The sequence below is a fragment of the Neltuma alba genome, unplaced genomic scaffold (genome assembly GCF_004799145.2).
Source record: "Neltuma alba isolate B1F8T4 unplaced genomic scaffold, ASM479914v2 tig00004148_pilon, whole genome shotgun sequence".
Classification (NCBI taxonomy): domain Eukaryota; kingdom Viridiplantae; phylum Streptophyta; class Magnoliopsida; order Fabales; family Fabaceae; genus Neltuma; species Neltuma alba.
The window spans coordinates 84354-96538 of record NW_021633582.1 but is presented as its reverse complement, the minus strand read 5'-3'; the positions used below and the strand labels follow the sequence as shown (position 1 = coordinate 96538).

General features: G+C 34.9%; 1 protein-coding gene and 2 long non-coding RNA genes across 3 annotated transcripts; 2 read left to right on the top strand and 1 right to left on the bottom strand.

Annotated features, from left to right (window-relative positions):
• Positions 1–1123: 1123 nt before the first annotated feature.
• On the top strand, positions 1124–4885 carry LOC114743823 (uncharacterized). Its single transcript, XR_003740029.1, has 4 exons — positions 1124–1266; positions 1871–1938; positions 4060–4137; positions 4245–4885. It is a non-coding gene; the product is annotated as an uncharacterized LOC114743823 (long non-coding RNA).
• Positions 1990–6123, bottom strand: LOC114743821 (cysteine-rich receptor-like protein kinase 10). Its single transcript, XM_028932037.1, has 8 exons — positions 5579–6123; positions 4924–5306; positions 4196–4333; positions 3995–4116; positions 3703–3913; positions 3314–3551; positions 2868–3018; positions 1990–2721 (listed from the first exon to the last, which is right to left on the bottom strand). The coding sequence occupies exons 1-8, from the start codon at positions 5968–5970 to the stop codon at positions 2389–2391; spliced, it is 1968 nt and encodes a 655-aa protein (XP_028787870.1). The 5' UTR covers positions 5971–6123; the 3' UTR covers positions 1990–2388.
• LOC114743824 (uncharacterized) lies at positions 5843–6226 on the top strand. The gene is made up of 2 exons (XR_003740030.1): positions 5843–5922; positions 6133–6226. It is a non-coding gene; the product is annotated as an uncharacterized LOC114743824 (long non-coding RNA).
• Positions 6227–12185: the final 5959 nt, after the last annotated feature.

Genomic DNA, 12185 nt, shown 5'->3' with positions numbered 1-12185 from the left:
AATTATTTTCCAAAAAATGATGGTTAGGATATTACCTTTATTTTAGATTCTATACTCATTAAAATAATTATTTTGAAAAAATAAAAATGAATTAAAGGTTGAGATACACTGAGCTTGATTGATTATCACTTTAATGAGCACTTAAACTAGTTACAACCAAAATAATGGTTTTTTAAATGTTTTTTAGGCGTAATTTTCAATTCACAAAGGGAGCAAGGGGTTTTTCTTTTTCCCTAGGCCTGAACCTGAAAGATTACTAACGGGTTGAGTTTCGGTGTTCGTTGTGAGCTCTGGGTCTAAGCTATTTTGATTGGAATTTGATTGTTTAGATTTAATTTATTGTAATTTTTTTTTATGTTTTTAATATTAGAATGTGCCCCCCTCCATTTTGAGCTTGAGTATTGAGTTAACAGTTTTCTCCTTTTTTAAATTCAATATTTCCTTATGAAGCAGCTCTCAAAATTAATCTTTAATAAATTATAATAATTTTCTTACTTCAATATAAACAAAATTTAAAATAAAAACAATCTTCTAATTACTATCTCTTATCCTTAATATAATACCATTTAACTAGTTTGAAGAAATTAAGAAATTTGCTAAATTACTTTAAACTGTTTATCTTTGTCATTTTTATCTCAACTAATCTATCTTATTTATAAATTGATATATAATCAAATGATTTGTATAAGTATTTTAGAAAGATAATGTAATATATGCTATACTTAAATAATTTAGTAACTTCTTTAACTTTTCAAATTAGTTAACGAGGTCTTATATTAAAGATTGGAGGTAGAATCCTCTAGAAAAAGGAACATATATAATATAACAACTATAATTATAAAATTTTAAATTTGAATTTTCTAAAGAACAGTTTAAATCTTATCGCTCAAGATAAAAAGGAAAATCTAATCACATTTATGAGGGCTGAAGTCTGAAATTGGGCGTTACCTTTTGGGCCCATATCTCGATCCAAATTGTGCATGAAGTCCAAATTCTCGACCCAATCCAATGCAAGCTCGACCAAAGGAAAATTATGTTGTATCTCGGGGCTTTGTGTTTGACCCATTCACAGTCTTTGGGTTGAGCCGTTGAGCCTGTGGGAAGATATGACCGGAGACAATCCCGTTGCCGGACGGGACGACCCGGATGATGCAAGCCCATCGGTTTAAGTTTAACCCCTGCATCCATATTCTCTCTTTTTTCTCTTTAATTCTCTATTCCGATGTCGGCCTTGTCTACCCGCGTCTTTGTCTATTGAATGGTATTGTGAGTGTCTCCCCTTTGAATCCATTACATATTGATTAGTTTCAAAACTATATTTTGTAGTTGTTGATCTAACTATGAGATCCTATTTTGCCCTGGGTTTATATGCCTCGATATATGAGGTAAAATTCTGCATTTCTACTATGCTCGAATGGTGCTTGGTGATATGCCTTCTTTTCTAAGTTTTTGTATTTTATGTGATTATACTTTTAGGACTTAATATTCAATCAGTTCCCTAGTGGTCGTGCATCGTGCTCTGTCCTATCAGTTTTCTGCGGAAATGGCCTTGATCTTGTCATCATTAAAGGAAATAGCACCTGATGGTGATTTAAGCTTCCTTCGAGCTTAACAATATACCCCATCTTTCTTAGACTTCGATAATTCCCCTAATGATGCATTCTTTTCTTCTCACTGCAAATTGTAATAGCTGAAGGAACGTGTAAAAGACTAAAAATTTATATCTTTTGTGATTGTGACCTGTCTCTTTTGCCTACTCCGTGGTCTGTTTTATGGGAGTATTTCCCCTTTGAATCTATTATATGTTGATCAATTGTAGTTGTTGATCTAACTATGAGATACTGTTTTGGTTAAAAAAAAAAAAAAACAGGGATGCTATTAAGACATGGGGTTGATGGTTCTGTGAGATGGAAATCTGCACTCGTGCATGCTCGAAAGGTGTTTGATGATATGTTTTCTTCATAATTTGTTGTACTTTATGTGATTGCAATGTTACGACTCACTATTCAATTGGTTTACAAATGGTAGTGGCCCGTGCTGCGTCCTACCAGTTTCGTGTTTTTATGGTAGAATAGTCTTGATCTTTTCAACATTCATGGAAATAGCGCCTGATGGCCATTTAAGCTTCCTTCGAGGATAGGAACATACTCCACCTTCCTTAAACTTCGAGAAATGCCCCAGTTTTACCTTCTTTGAATTGTGGTCGCCGAAAGGTCGTTAAAAATTTAGATTTTGTGAATGTATATCTCAAAATGAGCAGGACCAATACAAGGAAATAAAGGCAAGAGCACTCGTAGATTATCTGGCATTTACATCGCCGAGAAATTCTCTATTTATTTACAATGGACATTTGGCATCTCATACTTCAAAAGCATAATCAAACTCGTACTATCTTGGAAAATGATTACTCTTTGACGTTTCATGATTTGAGGAAGTCATAGAATTGTAGTTAGATTGACCTGCACTGGATTCCCATGATACCAAATTCAGCTTCAAATCAATATCCATGTGAAATGCTGGTTCTCGAGGCAATGGCAATTCAGCTAACAGGCTACTTAGATATGAAACAATCCTTGCCATTGTGGGCCTATTTTCTGGGTTCTCTTGAACGCATAATAAACCTATTTGGATGCACTTGATCACTTCACTCTGAGAACATGAATCTTTTATTTCTGGGTCCACTATCTCAAGCGGTGTTTGATTCCTCCAATGTTTCCAAGCCTGAAATAATATATCAATAATTACATTTATGATTGATCCATTGGTTTCTGCTGTTCTGTTTTTGGCTTTGTTTGCTACACAACTCAGGATGGTGATATGCACATCATTAGCAAAGTGTGAAACAAATTATTGGATTTTGTACTTACCTGACTTAAGAGGTCATCAAGGTCTTGTGTTTCAATAGGACGAGCATTCCTCTTTGCACTAACTATCTCAAGAACGATGACGCCAAAACTAAATACATCAGACTTTTCAGAAAATTGACCGTGCATTGCATATTCTGGAGACATATAACCACTGTAAAAACAATAATACTGATTAGAACTGCATAAGATTAAGCAAACTATTGAGCATATCAGGAACAATAAAAAGGATCTTCTTATATGTGTAACATATTCAAGAGCTAATTCACATAAACTTCTCCGCTAGTGGCGCTCGACAAGCATAGGACTTTAATAGGAGAACATGAAAGTTGAAGTTTAAAAGGAGCTTAACAATACTTTGTCCCACAAAAAATGTTTATCTGTAAAATTAAGTGCAATGAAGGGAGTGGAAGTGATAAGATAAAACAAAAAAGAATAAAAATACTTACTATGTACCAACAATTCTATTAGTATTTATTTGATCTTGATCTATAGCAATGATTCTTGCCATGCCAAAGTCTGAAATTTTTGGATTCATGTTGTCATCTAATAATACATTGCTTGGTTTAAGATCACGGTGTATAACTTTGAGTCGAGAATGCTCATGTAAATAATGAATTCCTCGTGCAATGCCTCCAATAATCTTATAACGTTCAAACCAATTCAGCAACCTCTCCTTTTTGGGATCTACGAAATCATCATGAGTCATTGAAGTTAGTACACAGGTGAACTCTGTTTTTATGTCAGGTGCAACCATAATCTTATGTGAAACATTGCATTTTAACTTGTCAATGGTAAACTTGAAAATATAGTTGGGATAGGGATAGAAGAACTTCACCAAATAGAAAGTGATCAAGACTTTTATTGGGTACGTATTCATAAATGAGCATTTTCTCTCGTCCTTCTAGGCAAAATCCCAATAAAGCCACCAAATTCCTGTGTTGTAACTTAGCAATTAGCAAGATTTCAGTTTTAAACTCCGTTGCACCTTGTCCAGAACTTCTTGAAAGCTTTTTGACAGCTATTTCTCTCCCATCGGGAAGAGTTCCCTAAAATCATACCATTTGTTAGGAAAATTGGATGAAAAGTCTATGTATATGTATGTATTTATAATAATCACATTTAGTCACCTTGTAAACTTCTCCAAAACCACCTCTGCCAATTTTTTTCTCATGTGAAAACCTATTTGTGGCAGCTTCAATCGTGGTCAAACTGAATTGCAGGGATTCCAAAGTAGCCAGTTCTTCCCCAACTGCACAGTTGAATTTTAAAGGTAAGCATATGAGAACTTGAGAATGGATAGTTTTATAAATATTCTCCACACTACGTACAATTTTCCCTTAAAATGTTTCTCTGCCTGTGCCTTGCTCTTCTCCGCAGCAAAAAGCTGACAAAACCCAACAGAATTACTGAAGCCACAACAAGGACAACAATCAAGGCAACTGCTCGTGATGAAAGTTTCTTCTTTCCTGCATTTTTTTTTTTTTAAAAAGAAATCCATAGAAAGAATATTCATTCTCTGACGGTTCAAAAGCAAATAATAAACACGAAATTAACAATATTACATGTGTACTGTAAGTTATCAAAAAGGTCTAGTGATTGTCTAGGAAGCTTGTAAATCCACAAAAGCTGTTCTTTTATATTTCTTGAGAAAATAGTAGTTTTTTTTTTTTTTTTTGCAATTCAAAATCTCAAGCACTAATAGCTTGAGATTATGAGAAGAACAAATCCGCAACCTCGCACTTAAAGGCAATTTTTATGCCATTAGGCCACAACGCATTGGCAAATAGTATTGTTTTCCAATACTTCGAGACTCTGATATGATCTCAATCTCATCTCATCTGATTAATCAAAAACTAGGTAGGATCTGGAACACTCGAAGAATCTTCTTGTCAGGTTTACATTAACATATTAGAACAGTTCTTATTGAAAATGTACAAGAAATTGATGAATCCCAGGTGGAAAATCCATATATAAAAACTAGCTCAGTGGACTTTCCAAACAAAAATATAAATAAACAAGTTTTGAAATTTTATTCATTGAGATGTATTTATATTACCTGAAGAAGTCAATGATGAATCAGATGAACTGTAAAATGGATACGGTTCATATCGGACAACACAAGAAGCAAGCAAAGCTCTTGCCCCTCGAGCTCTGTTACAACATATCGGAAAACTTCCGATGGCATTTTTCAAGCAAGTCTCACACTGCGCCGACTGTATGTCAACGGTGCACTGCGCAAGCCCATACACAGTCTGGTTGCTGCCAAACTTTGCTTCCCCGGTGGCGAACTTCTCCGCCGTCTGGGAATTCGCTGCTGCTTCTGCTATGTTATTCAACGAGCTGAACAACGTTTGATTGAACGCATTCAGATTGTTGCCAGATATGTTCCTCCCGTCAACCAGGTTCGTCCCAGGTTCGGTGCTGCCAAACTTGAAGTACCTATATATATATATATATATATATATATGTTTTGAGTTATGATTATTTCATTTGAAATCTAACCATTTCTTATATATACAGCTCCCACCAGGTGGCGTTTGGGAGAGATAGATGTATGCAGTCTTATAAACGGAGAAGCTGTTTTCAGATTTGAACTTTATGACCTTCAAGTCACATTGCAGCAACTTTAACGTTCTTTCAGGACTCACCCTCTACCTTATGAAAAGAAAAATATGATAAAGTACTTAGAACATGGCTTCTTTGGTTATTACCTGTCTGTGTATCGCAGCATGCACTCTTCATACCAGATGATGGCCTCCGTCTGGTTAGGGCAACGCTGTGTGATCCGGGAGGCTGCGGTGGTGACACACTGATGACAACTGCTGATGTTAAGGTCTGCCCGGCAGTTGAAAAGTCCGTTGACGGCGTCGGTGAATCCGAATCCCATAACAGTGTAATATCCCTTGACCTGTGTGGCGTTGGTGACGAGGGAAGAGAGGAGAGCATTGAGATTGCCACCAAATCTGCTATCAGAGGTGTAGGTGCCATTTTCTGTGCAGTGATCAGCAAGATACGTTGGAGCTGCTAAGGTTTTCAAGCTAAGAAAAGCACACAGGTAAACTAGTGTGCACAAGATCGCAAATTTTTTAAAGGTAGCCGCCATTATCTCTGCGGATTACCGGTTTCTGTGTTTTTTCCAGAAACCTGGTTGCCACAGTGAGATTGGGGCGAAGAAGAAGGTCTTGAACAGATTCTTTTTCATGGGGATTGTTTTCTTTTTCAAAGTTTGACCCGGCAATGATTTTTTGAGCTTTTATATTGTCAGGGACCAGGTTGTCATGAGGAAGCATTGTTCAGCCATACGTGATTATCCACTTTAGTATTATTTTTATCCCACATGAGTAGAAAAATGTTGCCAACATTGACTTTCTCTTTTTTGACCAGCAACATTGACTTTCTCTGCCGCAAGTATTGATTAATACTTTCTAATTTTTTATACTTTCACTATTCACGTGAAAATATGTTCTTTCATTAACTTTAAAATTGCATAATTTTTTTAATATCTTCCAAATCTTGTAATTATATGGAGATTTGTATACACTTCAAAAATAACATAAAAAATGCGTAAAATTATAACAAAAGTTAATAAGTATCCCTGAAATGTTTTACATTTTCTTAGATTATATGTGTATATTTTAATTTAAAAAATAAATTTTCTATTTACAGAAAACGTTAAAAAATTAGTATAATTTATTTGTTCTTTTCTCATCTTTCATTGGATTTAGAGGGTTTGAATAATCAATCTCTACGTATGTCAGACCTCATCGTAACTATTTGAGTCAGTTTTAAGTGGCCAATGTATTTATTCACTTTTTTTCCTTTTAATTTTTTTTTCCTGTCAAGAGATGCTTGAGTGGAGTCAAGGTCAAACATAGATGGTAAAAGAAAATTAGGTATTTAAATATTCACGGTTGACAATTAAACGCTTCGTTTTTCCTTTTTTTTTTTTAATGGTTAATCTGGAAAGCTGCTTTTGTTTGACTAACAGTTGAATTTGGAGAAACAGTATAAGAAACAATGGACTACATAAAAATTTGATACTCTGAATAAAACTGATATGCAAATACTCAGCGCAGCAAGAATAATAAATATAATTTGAATTCAACATAAAAATATATTAATAATAACTTTTGTTCAGTAAAAGGATTATTATATTAACATTTTTATTTTTACAATAAGAAAATTTCATTTTTTTAAGTGGTCTTAGACTGTGTTTAACAGTGGAAGAAAGGGTAGTGAAATCAGGCTAATTTCTTAGGTATTTTAAAAGGTCTTAACTCGCAAGAGTTATAGAAAATATGGAAGATTTGATCATGCGTGATTAGACTGTAACCTCTATTTTATTTTTGATTTGTACAAGTAATCACTTTTGTTTGGGATCATGTTCTCATATCCTAAAAGTAATTATTTACATAAGTGGAGATAAATTTCATTACATATTTCATATTTGTAAAGTGAAAAATTGTTTTTTAAAGATTATGCTGTTATTCGAATCTTGTGCCCGCACGACTATTGTTTGTGAATTATGAGGGTTTAATACTGGCGAAAAAACCTGTAGGTAAGCCAGAACCATCTTTCATAAAAGCATCCGTAATCAATCCACAAGCTGGTTAATTGGCTTTGTTTAAAAACTTTGGTCTGCCTTGCATTCTGTCGAGATATATTCAGATATTTTTGAAAATAATATATAATTTATAATCTCTGTTCCTCTTCATTCTACCACTAAAACATTCCATCGAAATGAATGCTGTCTCCATGGTAAAAAGATCCAACCCGAGTCAACGGACCGGTTGGACGACTAGTGAACTAGTCTTCTAGTCTAATTAAAGTTTTGAATGCGTTGATTGGATTGGATTCTATTTTATTTTGTTGAATCGTACCAAACACATTTAATTAGTCTTCTAGTCTAATTAAAGTTTTGAATGCGTTGATTGGATTGGATTCTATTTTATTTTGTTGAATCGTACCAAACACATTTAATTTGTTGAATTATGTGCTTTTACACACACACAGACATATTCTATTTACTTGGATGCATTTTTCTAAATACATTACTTTTTTCAAATTTATACATTCATGTTTTTATTAAATTATACTCCTCCGATCCTTAATATAGAAACTAGTTAGGAAGTTAATATTGGTCATATATATAAGACTTATTTTACATGTTAATCAATTATTTTTCAAATTAATCATATTGATATTTTTCCAATGATAATCAAGTAGGAGAATAAGTGAGGGAATTAAGACAAATGCACACTTAGAGTGTTTTAGAAAAAATAACATAGTAACTAATTTAGCTAATATTTTTAATCTACTCAAATTAGTTAATTAGGTCTTAATAAAGACTAGAGAATTATTTTTTAGATCATGTCTAATTTGATTTAGATTGACCTTGGTTTGATTCATTAACCTTTTTTTTTTTTTCAAACACCAGAGAGCCATTAACCTTTAAACCATTGCTTCTAGTACTTTATACCTGTTGGATTTTAATACTACCTTACTTCTTTTCTTTGTATAAAAACTGCAGATATGATTTGCCTTTCTAATCAAATAAACAATGTATATTAGTCAGATATAGTATTTATAAGTCATGATTATTATATTATTTGGTTTTTTTTATCTTCATACTATATATAAAGAGATGTTTCTCTCTATCTTTTTTTTTTTAATGAAATATAAAGAGATGTTTGCAATTTATTCAATTTTTTCGTGGGAAGAAATAATCAACGTTATCCTTGAAATAACATAATTGATATCAAGTCTCAATCAGCTAGCAATTACTTAAACTTCTGCATATTTTGAGAAAAATTGTTGGGATACTAAATTTACGAATGTATGTTGAAACTATCAAATCAAATTAAAAATAATGGTAAGTAATGGGGATTAGACTTTATAGATAGTCTTCACTTTTTCGTTGATCTTATTTTTACTTTTACATGCAAGCTTTATTCGTAGGCTAATTCAATGGTATTAAGTTTCCACATACGAAATACTACTATTACTCAACAACATCTCTAGCATCGTATTTAACAAGTTATTGTTAGAACAAACTCTGGCCCAACTTACTTCAAGACTCAGTCCAATATAAAGCCCAATTCTAGAATAGTGTATTAGGGCTACGTGTATAGCGCTTTTTTGCTTTCACACATGTATATCACGTGCTCTGTGTCTTTATATACTCTATTGTAATTCATCCTCAATGCAACATTGAATATACCATTCTTTCTATATTGTTTCAGTGCCCGTGCTCTGTTATGGTATCAGAGCAACTGCAGCTTCCCTGCCCTTCTTTCCCTTGATTTTCACATATCGCAGTTCTTCCCTTTTAGAAATCATGTCTAGACCTACAACTCCCTCTGTTAGCTCGGCTTCCTCTCCTTCTTCTCAATCTACCTCTTTATCCCTTCTTTCTTCTCCTACCTTAGGTTCTGCCTCTTCTTCACTTTATTTCTATCAAACTTACTAATGACAACTATACTATATAGAAAGCTCAGATGATCCCCTACCTATACAGACAACAATTGTTCTCCCGCATTAACGGCTCTGCTCCTCCTCCTCCACAAATTCTTGATATAGGAGTCACCAATCTCGAATACACTGCTTGGTTCTCTAGAGACCAATATGTTCTTTCAGTTCTCATTTTTTCCTTGACCGAACCTTTGATCGATCAAGTTAGGGGTAAACAACAAACCCATTACCCGCTAGCCTACCCATGACTTATAAAATTTTTGCCCATTTAAACCTGCCCAATTAGCCCAAATAAGAGATTATAAACAGGCTGGCTTAAATGGGCGGGGGAGCCCATTAAACAGGTTGGGCTATGGGCAAGGTATTGGGCTACCCATACCCACCCGTTTAAGTTTTAATTTTTTTTTAAAACACTTTTATTCTTCATTTAATTGATGATATTGTTTCTCATTCATCTTTTATCAAACATTCATGCTTGTCTAAGTTTTTATTTTATCCTTTAGGTGAAAGTTGGAACTTTCAAAGTTTATGAGATTTTATGATTTGTGACCACTTTTATGATTTTATCAAACTTTGATTGTTTTCAAATCTAGGTGAGGTTGTGTGATTGAATATGTTTGATGTTATTTCATATTTGATTTGCTATTTGGCATGCAAAATTTATTGACAGTTTTATAAGGTTACATATACAAAATAACTATACTTAAAAAAATTTAAAAAAATAAATGGGTTATCTCGTAACCCGATCAGCCAAAACAGGCTGCCCTGTAGCCCATTTAATACGGGCTAAATGGGCTACTACCAGGTTATGGGTTAGCTCATACCCATTTATGAATAAATGGGTGGGCTATAGGCTAACCTTCGGGTTAGCCTACCCTGCCCATTACTCAGCCCAAGGTCAAGTCATTAAAAATAAAACTGCTAGGTCCATGTGGGCTGCATTAGAAACACTGTTTGTACAAAAATCTCAGGCTCAATTACTTCCTCTCCATCGTCAACTCACCTCTCTCAAGAAGGGCTCTGAGTCAATCTCTGAGTATTATGAACGAGCAACACTCTTGGCTGAGTCTCTTAGCATTACAAGACGACCAGTGGATGACTTGGACTTCATCCTAATTTTATTAAATGGTTTAGGGTCTGATTTTGAGTCTATAGTAGCCTCTTTAACTGCCAAGACTCACAAACTATCTCTAGAAGAGGTCCTCAGTTACCTTCTCATTCATGAAGCTCATCTCACCACGATTCATCTTCCTTCGGTAGTTGATATTTTTGCCAATGCAGTGAGTCGATAACCAGCAACCTCAAATCCCTTTTTCCATGGTACTTTTCATGGAAGAGGACGTGCTGGTCGATTTTTTAGAGGGCGTGGCCATACAGCACATGGCAAGGGAAGGACCACTTTCTCATCTTTTTCACCTTTTTCTTCTTCCACCGCACCTTCTGACAACTATTGCTACTTGTGTCATAGACATGGTCATACTATCCTCACCTGTTTCAATCGTTTTAACCATGGCTATCAAGCTCCTCACCACCATCCCTGGCCGAGGTTCATCACTCCTCCCTATCACATGTTCCAGACAGCAACTGGTACTTTGACACTGGAGCTACACACCATATGACCTCTAATCTCTCATAGCTCAACCCGGGAGCAGCTCTATATCATGGATACGACCAAGTTAGCATGAGTGATGGTTCTAATGCATCTATAGCACATACTGGAGCAGGCTTACTTCCCTTGCCTATAGTGTCCAACACTCATGGCATTTTTCTTCTCTCTGATCTCTTGCATATCCCTACCATTTCCAAAATCTTAATTTCTGTTTCTAAATTCTGCTTAGATAACTATGTCTATTTTGGGTTTTACTCTTCTCATTTTGTTTTCAAGGATCTTTTCACAAAGAAAGTTCTACTCCAAGGTCCAACTAAGCTCCTGCTCTATCCCACTTCTTCATCAACTCCTCAAGCGAATTTCAGGTTCAAAACCTCTGCTGATCAGTGGCATGCTCGTCTTGGTCACCCTACACAAAGAATAGTCCAGCATGTTTTATGTAAATATTCTCTGCCTAGTTTCTTGTCTCTATCATCTTCTTGTCTTGTTTGTAGGACTTCTAAAAGTCATGTTTTACCACATCCACCTTCTTCCCACCATTCCCTTCATCCCCTCTTTTTAATTTTCAGTGATGTATGGGGTCCTGGTCCTATTTTATCTTGTTCAGGATACCGCTACTATGTATCTTTTGTTGATGATTTTACTAGATTTACTTGGTTTTATCCTTTGCACACCAAAGCAGATGTTTCCAAAGACTTTCTTTCCTTCCAACATCATGTTGAAAACCTCTTTAACACTAAAATAAAATTTGTTCAAACTGATAATGGAGGGGAATATAGAGCTTTACATCACATTCTTCAGTCTCAAGGCATTGGTCATCGACTCACCTATCCTTACTCCCATGCCCAAAATGGTTCTGTTGAATGCAAGCATCGCCACATTGTTGAGTCCAGATTAGCGCTTCTTCATCATGCCTCTTTACCTCAACATTTTTGGGTTCATGTGTTTGCAACTGCAGTCTATCTCATTAATCAGTTGCCCTTTGCATCTATGCACTTTCAGTCTCCTTATCAACTTCTTTTTCAACACAATCCTGACTATAATTTTTTGAGAGTCTTAGGATGTACATACTGGCCTAATCTTCGTCCATATGCTGAAAATAAGCTTGAACCAAGATTGACTCTGTGCATTTTTGTTGGTTATGCCACTGATCACCACGGTTACCTCTGCTTTGATCCTAAAACTCGACGGACTTACATCTCTAGGGATGTGATTTTTGATGAGTCTTATTTTCCTTA

Bases quoted from the DNA above. Each gene is read 5' to 3' on its own strand.
- LOC114743821 (XM_028932037.1), bottom strand. From the start codon at position 5,970: ATGGCGGCTACCTTTAAAAAATTTGCGATCTTGTGCACACTAGTTTAC. The intron at 3,914-3,994 runs GTGACTAAATGT...GTATGATTTTAG, and splicing joins GTTTTGGAGAAGTTTACAAG to GGAACTCTTCCCGATGGGAG. The intron at 2,722-2,867 runs GTAAGTACAAAA...ATATTATTTCAG, and splicing joins TTGATGACCTCTTAAGTCAG to GCTTGGAAACATTGGAGGAA.